The sequence below is a fragment of the Pezoporus flaviventris genome, unplaced genomic scaffold, assembly GCF_033815535.1.
Source record: "Pezoporus flaviventris isolate CSIRO_AGI_PZ_B2104156 unplaced genomic scaffold, CSIRO_AGI_Pfla_v1 ptg000035l, whole genome shotgun sequence".
Lineage (NCBI taxonomy): Eukaryota > Metazoa > Chordata > Aves > Psittaciformes > Psittacidae > Pezoporus > Pezoporus flaviventris.
The window spans coordinates 4484207-4501535 of NW_026892583.1; the positions used below are offsets into that span (position 1 = coordinate 4484207).

General features: G+C 41.5%; 1 protein-coding gene across 4 annotated transcripts in view; it reads right to left on the reverse strand.

Annotated features, from left to right (window-relative positions):
- LOC133273769 (transmembrane protein 263-like) overlaps nucleotides 1–17329 on the reverse strand; it is a 200525-nt gene that overhangs the window by 116307 nt on the left and 66889 nt on the right. The window contains exon 2 of one of the 4 annotated variants that reach the window (XM_061462287.1): nucleotides 16129–16291. The exons of the other annotated variants lie outside the window; for them this stretch is intronic. Coding sequence (XP_061318271.1) covers nucleotides 16129–16174 — 46 coding nt within the window. The 5' untranslated portion in view covers nucleotides 16175–16291. The remainder of the gene's footprint in view (nucleotides 1–16128; nucleotides 16292–17329) is intronic. 4 annotated transcript variants of the gene reach the window in all.

The window sequence follows — 17329 nt, forward strand, 5'->3', positions numbered from 1 at the left end:
GATGAAGCTTTTGCACTCAAATGTCAGTCACAGAAGAAAGGAGCCTGCAACAAGGAAGAGATTTCTGGTCAAATGATGGAGCGAGAGCAGAAACAAAAGGAAGAGTTGGAAGAGACACTAGGGATAAGCAGGTCTCTCAATCACAGTATAAAGCCTGATATAGATGCACAGTTCTTGTAAACCTCTACGGTGTTAATTTGAGCTACCTATCCCATTGTAAATAGAGCTTCATGTACTGCTGATGCGTATGACAGGGACAAGACTGCCAAAGCCACAGAACAAACAACATCTAAAAAGCAGTTTTTCCCCTGCCCTCCTCAAGTTATAATCAGCCAGAATTAACTAGGGCAAAACATGCCTTCCCTTTCCTGCCTGGATGCTCAAAAGCATGAAGAAATGAGGAATTTGTTACCGACTTCAGCCCTCTCTGCCCTCCCAGCCTGACTTTCCTTCATTAGTGTGTGCTTCAGAGACACAGCAAATGCTGTTTATGGGAGTGCTGTTTGCTCCTCCTGGCCAGGGATGTTTTAAAACGCCCAGCACGTAGGTGCTCAATTGCAAGAGCACTCAGTATCTCGGCGAGCAGCTGCTGTGTCACTGCCAGCCTCTCCTGCAGCAGACCTGTCACTGGCCTCCACAGCTCAATGCCAAGCCTGAGGACCACCGGGGGCCAGGAGGCAGATGGCTTATCTCAAAGTCTCATTATCAGTGGTGACTGAAAAGCCTGCAGCCAAGAGCAGCATGGGGCAGGGCTTCTGTGGGTTACTGCTATGGGGAAACGGTGGCAAAATCGAATCACAGAATCATGAAATGGTTTGGGTTGGAAGGGACCCTAAAGCTCATCCAGTTCCAACCCCCTTCCATAGGCAGCGACACCTTCCACTACACCAGGTTGCGCCAAGCCCCATCCAACCTGGTGGTGAACACTGCCAGGGATGGGATAAGGATGGATGACTCTGATTTTCCTCCCAGGCTCCTAGTGCACCACCACAAGGTGTTGGGGAAGGCAGGGCTGAGTTCTGCTGACATCTGGCTTGTGAACATCACGCTGGGAAACACGAGATGTCTTTACCAAAAACAGAAACAAAGTGAAAATTCTCCTAGCATTCTCTTCAGGTTTCACAGCAAATGGTGCAGCAAGAATTAACAATACTTCCATGTCTTTTGTCTGCAGTAAACACTGCATGCTGCACTGAGCTGCACAGACCACACTCAATCTGAGCTGACAGCTCAAGACAGTTTCCAACCATACCTCTTGTTTTTCCTGAGCTTGCAATGACATGAACAATCCCAAATAAGTGAGCTAGCAACTCAATTTTCAGCACACCTGGTTTGTTACTCTTCAGAAAAGAACAGCAACAAAGCCATATTAGAATGAAAAAATCAGCGAAGCAGTTCTGGTTTTGTCTTTAAATCTAGGCAAATTTACAGCTAAATCTGAGCTTAAATTAAGAAGGTAGTAAGATTGACTGAAGGCAAATGCAGCCCAACATGTGAATGCCAACCAACCACTTCAATGTCCTTGGGCTGGCTTAGGCCATCCATGCTGCTCTGCACTGGTCCTTGTTTGCACCACCATCTGCTCTCAAGTAGCAGCAGCAGGTACTCAGTGCTGTCCTAGATGCCACTGATCTCATACCTCCTTCTGTGTCTGCAGAATTACCTACCATACCCACTGTGGATCAGGTTAAGATTCAACAAACTCATTTTACTTTTGAAAAGAACAATGTCTCCCTTTCCAGGCAGATAATATTACCAATTTACATACGTTACCAAGTATGTTGTCTCCCAAACTGCGGTGAAAAGCATCAGTTTTCCTTCAGTTGTGTCAGTTCCCCTATACCAATAGCTGCATTATTCATATTTGGTTACTATGACAATAAGGAATTTGCCAATGACAGAATAAAAGTCTTACTGTGGCAACTTCTCCAAAGGGATGAGAAGTCCCCAGAGCAAGGAGAACTACATCATTGCCAATGGCCTTAGTGAGACAGAAACTATTTAAGTGAAAAAGTGAGGAAAGGACATATCTGAAAGTCAAGCAAAATATTATTCAACTCTGCAAATTCACTGTAGTACTAATCAAGAAGATAAAAAGGGCCATGTGTTGTTACATGACAACCACGTGGCTGTGGGCATCCCGAGGCTTCTTTAAAGAGGAGAACACTCATATCAAGGTCATGAGTCAACATTTGTGTGTGTTGCCTTCCACAGCCTTGAAGCAACCAACATTTGTTCAGTAACTCAGTATGTCACCAATTCTGCATACCTCTCACTAACCTGCCTTTTTGCACCCATGTGTGCAAAACAGTCCATGATGGGTGCTTAGATACCCGATTCCACACAGGCAGACATAGGAGATTGCTTACCCCATCCTAACCAAGGTTAGGGAGATGCATGTAATTAGAGGCAGCAGGGAAAGGCAAACAAATCTCCTCTAGCTGAGTATCTGTTCACTACAATACTGTAAAGTGCTTTACTCTGAATAAAAAGAGACCATAAAATGTTTGCATGACTTAACAAATAAAATGCTTATTCCATCGTACAGTTCATTCTAAGTGTGTCCCACAGCAATTTGAAGCAACCTGGGGATGATGTGTATCAGCAGACTGGCAGTGGTCTCCAACAGGATACCTACCGGCCAGGAGTGGTGGAAATGCTACACAGAGAGACATCTGCATGTAGCACAGACCTGCTGAAGGTACATCTGAAGGTACATCTTCAAGCGAGCTAGTCTGAGTGGAGGACATCCACAGCAGCTGGAGTTCAAAGTGGGCTTATCTATGTCATTACTTGCTGCATGTACTATACACTGCTGCTGGTTTTATGACCACAATACAAATGTGCCAGTACATGCCCTTGGCGGTATATTCAGTAGAATCAGAGAATCATAGAATCATACTTAAAGTTGTTTCTCCTGAGTACTACAAATAGAGTAAACATGGGGTGAGAATCTAACCTTATGTAGCCAAGGCATTAAGTAACACTGCATAACACATGTAGCTCTAGAATTCAATTTTACATTGAAGGTGTCAGTAAAGAAAAGGAAGAATAATTTAAACACTGTCAGTAAAAGAGTCCTAATTCCCATACCGCCAGTGCCTCTAAGCACCTGTATGATTTCAGAGTTCATACTATCCTTTCAATAATTCCATCATCTCCCATAATTGCACTGAACACCACAGCTATCCAAGTATTCTAGAGTAAAATACAAACTTATGCTGGAATGCGTAGGCACGATGAGATACAATGCACCCCAATGGACAATGGCTGTGATTCAGCATGACTATTTCCCCCAGCAATCATTACCAGATGTTCCACAGGCACATTCTGGAAAGGCACAGACAGGAATTAACTGGCCTAAAGGAAACGTCAATTATGTCCCTAAGCAAGAACCTTGGATTTTAAGTGAGAATGACTGAAAACTGAATCAGACCAAAACTCCACCTTCCCCAGCATCTGCCTCTCTTGGTAACAACAACTGGCACAAATGAAGGGAAGGACAAGGCAAGTTTGTAATGAATGATACTTCCTCTGCATGCTCTCCTAGTTTCCAGCTATTTACAGATAAGGCTAACTCAGCTACACCTGGTAATCTTGTGCTTAATAGCCCCTAATGGACTTTTCTTCCTCAAAGTCTTCTCACTTTTTAATCCCACGTAAACTTTCGCATCAAAACAACCTGTGGCACTAAGATCCCAGTTTACAGATGCTGTGAAAACAAATACTGCCTTTCATCTGTTTTGAGCCTGCCAGGTAATAACTTTGTTAGTGATTTCCAGTTCTTGTATGAGGAGAAATAATGAACAACTACTCCCTGCTTTGACACCCATGATCTAAGAAACCTGTATCCCAGATTTCTTCCATGTGGTTTGTTTTCCACAGTGCAGAGATTCAGGCTTCAGCCATTCCTCAATACAGAAATTGTTGTAAACCTTAAATTATATTTGCCGTGTTTCTTGGCTTCTTTTCTGGTCTTTCCATCTTTTTTATTCCTGAGGGGGAGGGAGTGACGGTAGGAAGGACAAAGGAACACAAACCACAAAAAAACTGGAGATGTGGATGCTCCATGAATTTATTCAGTGCTATAATGATGTTTTCAGCTTTATTCTTTATTCCTCTCCTAACAGTCACTAACATTCCTAACACGAAGTTTCGTTTTTGAAGCCTATTTAGTGGTAATTTTGAATGCTATTTATATTCATAAAAAACAGAAAGCCTGTCTAAAGTCTTATTACAATGCCCTGAATCTCAGGAAACTTCTTTCTGCCCTGCTCTTCCTAAGGTTAATTTTGATGGCCATTACGTTCCACCAGGATTTTCTTCATTTCACCAGTGAGTCTAACTTATTACCTTCCATTCAAAGGTAATATCTAAAAGCACTTTGTTAGTATTTATCCTTTTTCTATCTCAAAAAATCATGTCCTAAAGTTTCTTGGAAGATGAGGGAGAACCTGGATCAATTCTCTCCAATGCCTGAGAGTCATTCTAGGTGTGACTCCCTGGGTATCAATGCTGGTCATTAGTCACTTGATAGAAGTAAGCAATTCCACAAATTACACAGGCTACTGGTGGCTTTGGATGTGGAGACACATCCAAAATGGAATGGATGTCTGTGCTCCAAAGCCATCTACATTGGTTAGGCTGCGTACCAAGTCCTGTTACAAACTAGCTAGTGTTGCACTGACAGGACACCATAAGCTCACTCTGCTAAAAGCATAGCACTGTCTACAGCCTGTCTTCATAAGAAGTCCTAAGCAGCAGAGCTACTACTAGAGAGCTCAGCTTGTGTTCAGTAATCGCTATTCTCACTGTCAGCAGCAGACACCAGTTTACAGCTCTTCAGTTCATCTGACACTTCCTCTTATAGTGGTCCCAGCTACCCACCCACCTCCACGGAGCTCCAATGGAAGCAATACTGTGGAGTATTTAATCCCCTATAATTTATCCACCCCAGGACTTTCAGGTTGAGACTGTGCACCAACTTAATACCTGCCATTAAGCATTCCTTGCCCTTTCACTTAAGTACTTCATCTGCTTCTACTTGCTGGAAATAATAAGCATTTCTCACGTTACTCTGACAACACAGCAGTGAAGAACCATATTCTGAACTCCCACCTTACTGACACTTCAATTTGTACCTATGAAAACCTCAGGTACTTGGAGGTCTAACCCATGTAAGTCTTAATCTTTTTTTTTTCTAGTCTTTCCATAGGTTTCTAGGCTTGCAGAGACAGACCTGAAATCTCGTGAAGGCAGACTCTTGTCACAAGATCAGCATTAACTTGATTGATTGATTAACAGCATTTAATAAGCTGCTGCAAAAAGCCAGCTTATTAAATACAGGTACACAAGACTTCAGTGTGGACATACCTATGCATGATTCCAGAATCTCCTGATATAAAAGTACAGCTAAGTCTTGACAGAGAAATTTGGAGGAAAAGACAAACATTCCTCCCTCCTTCCCTCACCCTACTACTCTCTGCAGACTTGAAGGAGCATCACATGCACCCAAATACTCTGAGAGCAACACTGTACAACATGCTACATTTGAACATGCATTGAGTGATTAAAGTTGTCTAATAAAAGTATTTCAGGGCATATTCTTGATTGTCTCACACTTGGCCTACTGTCTAACATAGCTGACAGATGAAATTAATATTGCAATATATAGTTCCAAGTCAGGAAAGCAGAATACCCACATTCTACTTGCTTACATGAATATAAATTGATATCATCAATAAATTATTATAAGTTAAAACATATTTTTGCAATAGCATGAGGCATAGTTGCTTATTGCCCATTCTTTCTCACAAAGAGAAATTAAGATTATCTGAAAATCCATTAGTAAAGTGAGAATATTAAGACGACATTTTTACTGTTAATAGAGGTATTTCTCCCAGCCTGCTCCTTCACTTCCTCTCACTTTTGGCTTCTCCTGCTAGCAGCCAGTAATTTCAGAAGACTCAGCAACTTTAATCACTGGACGGACTGTTAGTCAGTCAATATAAATCTGTTACTCTCTTCTTCCAGTGACAGAAAATGGTCTTTCTCTTGGAGGGATTGACCTGCAGAGAACAGAGTGTGAAATACTCGACAAAGAAGATACCCATACACATTAGAAATAGACAATTACAGGGCAAAATATCCTCATATTTAAAATTTATCTAGAGAGAGATGCGGTGACTTAGTTTGGATATTGACTAAACCATAAAATTCCCAGTTATTAACAATTTCTAATGATTTCAAGCAGATATGGAAGACAATAATGTATTGAGACTGTTTTCTCTGCATCCACGTCTTTCTTTGCATCCATCATACAATGGAAACTTGCGCTAACTAAAACTTCTGCCAGTCACAGCAAGCTGGATGCCTTGTTCAGTAACAATTACTGTGCACCCCAACAATGATAAAGTAGTCTTTTGTTTTGTCACTATTCAAAGCTGTAGCCCAGAGATGCTCTGTAGCTTTAGGAGAGTATCCCGGTTTGCAGATAGGAGGGAATGAAACCTGGATTTCATGCAAGCCAGTATGTTTGAGACCACTTTAAAGTCACGTGGTGAACCAGAATCCAGTCATTACTGGCAGGGCAGGAGCAGCAGGGACAAGGGCACAAGCATCAGCTCCTTCACTGAAGTCTCAGAAACCAGAAAATAGCCTGAATACTCACACAGCGTGTCAGTAACTGCAGTGTTTGCAAGGTGACAAGCACATGGTTTTGGAGAGAAAGGAAAGGCTGCAGTGCTGCTCTGTCTGTTGTGCCAGTGCCCTGGAATCTGTGTACTGGAACTCTGTACAGGTGAGGTCCTGGGGAGAAAGACGTGGGCGGGGGTCTGGGTCCAGACTCTTTCAGGCAGGGATTAGACTATTAAATTCCTTTTAATTAAGGAGCTACTCTGTGCAACTGGATTTGGATGAAAACATGCAGAGACTGGGCTGAGATCAGCCCTGAGGACGACTCGGGGGTGTTGATTGATGAGAGGCTTAATATGACCAACAATGTGCACCTGAAGCTCAGAAAGCCAACTGTGGCCTGAGCTGCACCAAAAGGAGTGTGGGCAGCAGGTTGAGGGAGGCGATTCTCCCTCTCTATTCTGCTCTGGTGAGACCCCATGTGGAGTAATACACACATCTCTGGGGCCCCAACATTTCTTTTTAGCATGGACTGAAAAATGTCAGTAAAGAAAACTATAAACATGCCTTTCTTCTTCTGACTCTAGTTTTGAATAAAGCCATGGATCCTTTCTGCAGCTCTTTACTGCTGATTTTCAAAGTTGTTATGAGGGTTTTGTTGTTGTTTTTTTAATTGGTGCTACCCAACTGTGAAGGGAATAAAAGAGAACAAATCACAGCTATGGGTAGGCAGTGCTCATAAACCAAGCTGGTCCACAACTTGGTGAGCAAGAAAAGCCAGTGGGGTCCTCCTCCTCACCTCACCTGGTTTATTAAACCCCAGGGACAATGGACTTCACTCAATCAGGAGTACAAAGGGGCAAGAGGGGACCCTGGAGTGCAAAGCAGATTAGGTTTTGCTTGTGCCAGGACAGGCTGTTGGGAGAGAGTAGATTAGGAGGGCAACTCTGCACTGCAGGATGATTCACAGGCTCATTGTTCCAATTCCCCGGGGATTAACAGACGTTTCTCTGATGAAATCAAAGCGTGCAGCAAATTTACATGACTGATGAACAGGTAACACAAGAATATTCTACTCATCTGTCTTCTAGATAGGCAACTGCAGTCCATAAACCAAGGTAACTCGAATATTCTTTACATGTATCTTATGCAACAAAATTTCTGAAGGTTTCCATTTTTTAAGTGTGCAACCTGAAGTATGACTATTAAAAACATATTTCAGTCTACGAGTCCTCAAAAATTATTCTAATAATCACTGCTGCTGAACTTTAACATTGTGATTCATCAGCTCAGTTCCAAAGACTTTCTCCATTCCCTGACTAGATTCCCAACCATCACAATGAAAATGCACAAGGTTCAACTGCTTCCTCCCAACTGCACTTCAGCCAATGATGAAGATACTTCCAATACCTCACCGGTCTTAAACAGATGATGAAATCCAGGACATGCTCCTCTAAACACAAATGCTTACTTTCGCAACAGCTCTAATGCTTTGACCTCCCTGTTGTGAGGGGCTACATTTTAACAGCATCTTAAGGAAAGTAAAATCTGGAGCAAAATTCAGAGAAGATTTGTGATACAAACCATGGCACCTAAGGAGGAACTCCTGGCACTAAAGTTTACCCCCAGGGAGCTTGCCGCCTAGGTGTTTGCCACTACTCTCTGACTACAGTAAACTCAACTGAACAGAAGATAACAAGGACAATGAAAATAGTTTTACATTTTAAAAATGTAATAAAGTAAATCTAAACACCTTATTAAAAACAGCTGCCCAATAAAACATGATATTAAAAGGTAAGTACCTTTGGATATTCCAGCAGGTCTGCAATCTCCAAGTTAAGCAAGAAGCACAGCAATCACAGAATCACAGAATACTTACGGTTGGAAAAGACCTTAAGATCATCTAGTTCCAACGCCTAGCCGTGGGAAGGATGCCTCACACTAGACCATGTCGCCCAAAGCTCTGTCCAACCTGGCCTTGAACACTGCCACGGATGGAGCATTCACAGCTTCCCTGGGTAACCCATTCCAGTGCCTCACCACCCTCACAGTAAAGAATTTATTCCTTGTATCTGCCCTGAACTTCCCCTGTTTAAGTTTAAACCCATTTCCCCTTGTGCTGTCACGACAGTCCCTGATGAAGAATCCCTCCCCAGTATCCTTGTGGGCCCCCTTCAGATACTGGAAGCTGCTCTGAGGTCCCCATGCAGCCTTCTCTTCTCCAGAGTGAACAGCCCCAACTTTCTCAGTCTATGTTCACAATCATCTCACCTTTGTGCTTCGCAAGACCACTGGCCCTGCTTAAGGAAAGTTCCCAGTGGAGAGCTACACAAGTCCCATGGTACACATCCACCTTAAAAGACTGACCACCATAAACCAAATCAAGTTCTGCCTCTCTTGAAATACAATCGAGGAAAAGCAAGAACACTATAGCTCACAGAAGTGAATTTTAGTGGCAAGTGAATACCAAGGAAGAACAAGAACAGACAGTATGAGGTTCTTGGCACTGGGAAAAGGAGCCTAGTATAGGCAGTAGTGCAGTTCCACTGGGAAAATGAAATGGAAAGGGCATGTTAAGGGAAGAAAGATGAGAAGAGCACGTGAAATGGCAGAGAGTGTAAAGCAGAACAAAGGCTGTATTTAGGTGAAACAGAACTGTGCAGGTGACTTCTTTTTACATGGCAGGATATGAGATACCAGCTAGGTAGATCACTAGTGTTTTTCTAACAGAGGACCTTAGGCTTCTAACATCACTCATTGCTTTTTCATTAACGTGGCCTTTCCTTTATTGTTTTGCTGCACTGCAGCCAAGTAGTTCTGTGCCTATGAAGACTATGCCTCTGACCTGAACACTGAAGGGGTAAGAAGTTTGTTCACAGAGCTTTCTATAATTATTAATTCACTGCCCAGTGGCTGCCTATTCCCCACTACATCTATTTTTAACAGCTACCGAATCCTCTAGAATACAGCTGCTCTTTGCATGTTTTTCTGTAGAGGAAGAACACATGAGACTTCAGTGCAGTGCACAGATACCTGACCAACACAATGACCTCTTAGCAAAATCTTATCATTTAATATGCTTTTATATTTGCTTTACACAATGTACTACAATTAACTAATGTTTTATCAGAACTCATAGTATCATAGAATAGAATACGAGGCTGAAAGGGACTGCAAGGATCATCTGGGCCAACTTTTCTTGACTAAACATGACCTAGACTAGAAAGCCCAGGTCCCTGTCCAGCTGAGTCAAGTGTCCAACATGGGGGAATCCACCACTTCCTCAGGGAGATGATTCCAATGACTGATTGTTCTCACTGTGAACAATTTTGCTCCTGTGTTCAATCTCCCCAGAAGTAACTTGTACCCTCTACTTTCCATTTCACTTTGTGTAAAAAGAGACTCACCATCTTCTTTGCAGCCACCTTTTAAATACTGGAACATGGTGATAAGGTCTCCCCTGAGCCTTCTTTTCTCCAGGCTGAACAAACTCAGCTCTCTCAGCCTTTCCTCATATGACTTCCGAATACTTGGATTACCTCTATGGCCCTTCTCTGCACCCCCTCCAGCCTGTCCACATCCTGTTGTATAGTGGGGATCCAAACTGAACACAGTATTCCAGGTGTGGCCTGACAGGCTCTGAGTAGAGTGGGACAATGACATCTTGATCTCTGTGGTGATGCCCTTGTTGATGTAACCCAGCATCCTGTTGGCTTTCTTTGCCACAGCAGCACACTGTTCACTCATATTGAGCTTGTTTTCCACCAGGACCCCCAGCTTCCTTTCCACAGAGCTGCTCCTCAGCCGGGTAGACTCCCAGCCTGTGCTGCACTTTTGGATGTTTACCCAGACTTCTTGTACAAGAATTGTACAAGAGTAAAAGCCATTACAAAGCACTTACCCATATCAACAAAATCACAGAATGGTTTAGGTTGGAAAGGACCTTAAGATCACCCAGTTCCAATCCTGTGCTGTGGGCAGGGATGCCTCCCATCAAACCATGTCACCCAAGGCTCTGTCCAACCTGGCCTTGAACACTGCCAGGGATGGAGCATTTACCACTTCTTTGGGCAGTCTATTCCAGTGCCTCACGACTCTCACAGTAAAGAACTTCTAACATCTTTTTTCTGTCTCAAGCAAGCCCCAAGTCATTACTTATAAATGAAGAGTCTAGATTAAACAACTGTATGACCTGAACTTTAAATTAAAGCCAAATGAGCTTATATACAGCAACATTTCATCAAAAAGACTATCAGCCGTCAATATTGCATGTTAAGCGACGCTAGTGGATCACATATCTGTACCTTTCATCATTTAGTTTTCTAAAGAAATACTAGTTTTGAAAGTCCTAATATGGTCCATAAACAGACCTTCTCTAGTCTGCTGTACTGGATAACCTACCTTGATCGCCATTTTGGAATATCTCTCAGCTGTGCATCCACCCAATTGCTTTTGCAGGTTCATTTTCAAGTCAGTTTTGCACACACACAAAAAGGCTAATTTAAATGAAGTGCTAGTTTATATGTGTTTGCACATTCAAACGCTGAATGGTACGCTTTATAAGATGACTGAAAACCCACTCCACTAACAGTGCAGAAAGGGCATAAGGGCTTGACATTTCTTCTTAATCTCTTGCATAGATTCCGCAACAGGAATAAAAAGGAATAAATGTTAAAACCCCTACAAGACTAATGAGCAGCTAATGCTGGGACGTAACACAGAACAGCAGAGAAAGCCGAAATCTTGTACCTACCATATCTAGAAACTTTTCATATATATAGATGCAATATACTCATGCATATATTGTCTACAGATGCTACATCATAAACCATGAATTGAGGCATTACAAGTAAATTTTTAAATTAGAAAATCTTTTCTTTCAGGGGAAAAAGAAAGCCATTAAATGAACACACTCAGAGTTGGCTTTATTGCTAAAATCAGACAAGACTTTTGCTTCAGGGAACTAATGAATAAGAACTTTCTTGAAGTAAAACAGTGAATGCAAACGCAAGATAAACTGGACAGACTAAACCTCAGAAATAAATTAAAGTGCTGACCCTACTTAAATTCCTTTGTGGTGTGATGGAAGATCTTTTTCTTCTTGGTTATGTAGGTCAAGGTAACATGGTTTCATTAAAATAAATTGGACTTTTCTTGTTTATATTTAAATCAGGCATTGACACCAGAATCATCTTGTTTTGTAATACTGTCTACACATAACCACCATGTCCCAGAGCAAATACTGTCCTCTTACTAGAATTTCTTGATGAGATTTGCAAGTTTCCCTCTTGATTGCTATCTCTGGCTCCTCAAGAGTTCCGTTTTCCCTTCTTTCTCTTTTAACCAAGAAGAAATCCAAGAAACTCAGATACAGGAACCTTCATCTTTTCCATTCATACTTTCCCTTCTGATAACTCACTCTGTTTCCTCTGCTACCCCTTCTTCTAACCTATCCAGGTAACAATAGCTTCAAGCTACCCATACACCTTGTTTCTAGCCTTCACTATACACATCTTCTTTGCTGCCTACAAAGAAGTTTTGCCATTCCCTTGCTTGCCCTCAGCTGCTTTCACTTACCTTCTATTTCTTCAACTCCACCTTTGCCTGATGACATTCATGGGACATCCATTTTAGTGAAGGTACATTAAAACTTTGCTACAGCCAGCTCCTGGAGCCTAATGCTATATCCCCAGCTATTGGCTACACATCAGTCAAAATGCTCCTAAAAAGCCTAAGTTAAGGGATAACTGAAGAGGTCTATAGTTTTCTTCAATTATGATAGAATTTACAGAAGCATAGGTGGGTGAATGAGAAAAGCAAGGAATGCCACATCATTATGGGCCAGATAAGGCCTCAAGAAGCTTAGGAGGTGATAGCTACAGTCCTAGGGACAACAGGATGTACTTACAGGTAGCCACACTGCAATGATCAGCACCATCTTTTATTCACGAGATCTTTGTGCAAACAATTCTAGTTTTGTGGATACTCTCTGGGCCATATGGGCATCTACTGTCTGTGCAGATTAAAAGCATCTGAAAGCAAGTGGGTAAATGTGAATTCAAACAAAATCATAAGATATAAAAAGTAACAGCATTTTGTTTGTCTTAAACTCAGAAATATTAAAAATGCTTGATCTAACTGTGGATAGATAGAAAAATCATCTAATTAATTTTAATTTCACTCAAACCACATATTTATTGCTTCTTCTAGTCCCATGCTGCAGTGATAATTTCCTGTAAATTGCATAGAGGAGATATTGACTCCCTATTCAGCGAGGATAACTCTTGAGAAGAGATGCATTAGAAAACACACTTATTTTATAGGAGGCAGACAAGTGGAGCTTGCTTCTCTATGAATAGTATTATTTAAAACTGAAGATCTTAAACTATGGCTATTCCTACACGGCAACGGAAACTCTGGATAGATTGTAGCTGAGCTCTTAATGATTCCTTTTCTTTCATTAGCTGTGGGTAGGAAGAGTAAGTAAAGGACTGCAAACGTATTCATGATTGTCATTAGCAAAAATGGCACTGTGCAAATCAATTTCCATGGATCCTGCTAGGATGGGCTTTCTAATTAGTCCATCATTAGACAGCGAACTTCTCACCACTTCTCAGACATCAAATAGTCCATCACCCCACCACATCGCCCGAGCTAACAAGGAGAATTTTAATGAAAGCAAGTCAAATTGGCTGCTACCACAGAAAGCACACAATAGGCTTTGCTATTAATCGTTCTCTACTCTCATTTCCATTCTGTATTTTAGTTTCTGTTCTTATAAACCTTTTGGTTTTCACCAATGTTTTTTAACCTCCTGTTACTAAAGAACAGAGCAGCTGCAACGTGGAGGGTGGGGAAAAAAGCACATATAAAACCCAAATAAGGTACAAGCTGAGACTGCTACTGGGTATTTCAGAGCTTTCCATCTTATGATGCTGAAGTGAAATGTCAGCTTGCTGCTTGTGGTTTTAAATGGAAGCAATCCGTGAAAAGCATTTGGCTGACTGGCTCAGCAGTGTGGTTTAGATGAGCTTCCAGCATGGTCATTCTGCTTTACATTGGGCAGATGCTCCATTCCAAATGGTGGGGTTTGGGCTTGAAAAACTTATCAGCAGGCACAAAAAAGGAAACTTCCTCAAGATTCAAAGTGACTTGACAAAAACACACACAAAGGAATGAATAAAAGAATGCCTGACACAAGATGTAAAGCCCCTTTGCAAACTGAGCTGTCATTTTGGTATTTGAGTGGCAACATCAAGTAGTTCTACTTTTTTAATTGAGAGGAAAATATTTAAAAGAATAAATTCTACATGGACATATCCCTCATTTAAAATAGCTGCTCCTGCCTGAAGGAAAATCTGCTGCCCTACTGTTCAGGCATAAGTCTGCTCATACCAATTTTCTGTTTCTCTGTATTTCACCTCCTTTTCTTCTTTATTACCAAGGACATTTACATGAAACAGCATTTTTGCTTTTAAGAGTTCATCTGTTCCTGCTGCTTACCCCCTCACCTGAAGTCATAATCCTTCGTTTGTGATGACATAATAATTTCCACTGCACCCAATTGTGATGCCACAAACAGAGGATTATGACTTTAGGTGGGAAATAAACAGCAGGAACAGATGAACACTTAAGAAACAAAGATCCTGTTTTCATGCAAATGTCTTTTGTCATCAAGAACAAGGTTAGAGAAATGCAGAAAATATACGATAAGAGCAAGCAAGCAGAATGGGTACTAAAGAGAAACTCTCTGCGTTTTCCAGGAGGCATTCAGCTGCTCTTTCAAATTAACTTCCTACATAACTAGGAATTTCAAATGCTCCTGAAACGTAGGTAACTTTGTATTTGATTGAATTGCCAACATAATGCGATCTGAATTATTGACATCTTCTCACCAGAAGGGCTGGTGCACTTTGCCAGGGGGACTCATGAGTGGGGAAAAGAAAAATCATCAGAAACAGGATCAAGGGAGGTTTCTGATGTCAAAGCTCAGCTTTTTTCTGCCCCTTCTTCAAACCCAAAAAATTCCCTTTCAAAATTATCACTACCCGAATAAATATTCAGGTGATGTGAGCAATGGGAGCAAGTAGCAGCGATTTGGGTTTTAATTTAGTTTGGATCAATTCTGTGGATGTTGCACTTATAATCAGAAGGCTGCAACGAATGGTGAAGCTCCCTCTAAATTCAGTCCGAAAGCAGCCTGTAAGATGTTTTCTGATAGGACACACCTAACAAAGCAGTGCAAACAGTTTTGCTGTGGTTAATGAATGGACAGGGAAAAAAAAATGCACCTGTGAAGGAGAAAAACATCTGAAATGATCATTCCTCCTGGAATAAAACCAATTCCTAAGCAAACCAATTCAAGAAAAACTATCAAAATTTTCACTATGGACCTTTTGATTTGAAAATCGTGTGTTCTAGGAATAAATAGTCAGAATGCGGGCTCAAAAGCATCTTCTATGTCAAACAGTTTATGTTAATTCTATTAGTTTTCAGCTCGGTCACTGAATTTAATATGTGGTCAGTCCTAGTGTCTACATTAAGGAATTCAGTGAACTTAATGAGGTTCTCACTGCAAGAGTTTTACGGATACTTTACTTCATAGAATGATGGAATGGTTTGGGTTGAAGAGACCTTAAAGCTCATCCAGTTCCAACACCTGCCATGGGCAGGGACACCTTCCACTACAGCAGGGTGCTCCAAGCCCCATCCAACCCGGCCTTGAAAGCTGTCAGGGATGGGGCAGCCACAGCTTCTCTGGGCAACCTGTGCCAGAGCCTCAGCACCCTCACAGGGAAGAAATTTGGTCCAAACCAGCTGTGCTAGCATGGTGCAAAACTGATGTGCTTGTAACACCACCGCACTGGTGATCAGAACTGCTCTCCTGCTCCATGAGTAGGGGAAGCCTTCTTTTCTCTCCAGTAAAAATACCAGAAATGGGAGAGAAGGTAATGGGCGAGATGGAGACAACACATGACACACGGACAGTGCATTTGTGTGTATGCATTCATTTATTTCACTGTAGTAGGGCTTACTGTGAACTGATTTCCCAGCTGGGACTTTTGACCACACAAATCATTCTAGGCTCTCATGTGCAAACCGGTATGCCCGTCTAAAGCCTGGAACACGGCCTGACACACAAGCCAGGAGTGGGAGCAGAATGGGACAAGGTTCTCAGCATGCTGGTAACTCATGTTAAAAGGTCATCTGATGCCCTGAAATAGATTTAACAGACTGAAGCAGTTAACATTAATATTATTTTGCATTTGTTCCTTAATTTTCACTTTTCAAAGACACAGAGACCTTGACTCAGATCCATCCAGCCTAGTTTTAAGCAGTTGCTGAAAGCCCTGAATGAAAGGCTTAATTTCTCTCATCTTCCCACGCAAACAAGACCTCCAGAAGATGATTCACCTCAAGCTCTGAATCACCCTCGTGCCTGCAGCAGGAACAGTCATGTACACTTGTGGGAGAGCAACGTCTACAGGTACATACCACTCTGCTCTCCAGTTATTTCTCTTTCCAGGCAATCTAATTCCATCCCACAAAACTTCTTGCCTGTTCAGCTGTACAAAAGGCAATCTGTGATCTTTCAATGCTAGCAGCAAACTTTTCAGCCTGACACTCCCAGTGTTCAGACAAGCCTTCAATGCAGTCTCTGAGTAGCATGAAAAAAGAAGATTGTCCTGCTATTACATTGTCGGATTTCCTATCACTTTAAGGTCTAATTTCAGATACTATTTTAAATTAATTTAGACAAACTATACCTTTATCTTCTGTTCCTTATTTCATAACATAGATTGTTCAGGTTTTAAAGTAGCATTTTGCTGACTTAATTGAAATTCGGAAAGAAAAGGATCTGAGAAAGAAAGGGATGGGAAGTAAAAACAATTGTTTTAAAGCATGTCTTCTTGAAAATGTGGTTTTTCTTTGTGGCTTTAAACTGCCAGAGGGGAGATTTAGATTAGACATTAGGAAGAAATTCTTCACTATGAGGGTGGTGAGACACTGGCACAGGTTGCTCAGAGAAGCTGTGGCTGCCCCATCCCTGGCAGTGTTCAAGGCCAGGTTGGACAGGGCTTAGAGCAACCTGCCCTAGTGGAAGGTGTCCCTGCCCATGGCAGGGGGTTGGAACTGGATGAGCTTTAAGGTCCCTTCCAACCAAAACCGTTCTGTGACTCTAAAGCTGTTCCTTTAAGCCAGCAAGAGTGCTGGATGAAGCATAGAAATCAACTCTCTAAAAACTGGTCTTTAATAATTAAGTTACATAAATTGAACATAATTACATTATACCAGCTGGGCATGTGCTGTGTGTCTTTGAATGATGAAGTCAGCAGTAAAAAGCAATACAGAATAGATGTTAAGGTAATTTCTATACAATTTTCCACTTACATTAAATGTGCCAAGATATTTAGATTGTAAAAGGGTCTTAAGTAAGTGCAAGAAGTTAGTTTATATTTAAAATTCATTTAATAGATAAATTAAAAAATGAAAAATTAAAAATTAAAACATCTCCTCTCTATTGTCACTTTGATAAAATGGGAAGGAAAAGGGACAATGAAACAATTTCATTCTCAAATTTGCTTGCAGTTTTTGATGTGACCCCAAGCCACAATTCTCAACTCATCACAGAGGAAAATTACCCATTCTTGACAGTCTCTAAAAGTTGGCATTCTTTATAAGGATGATTTTTGCT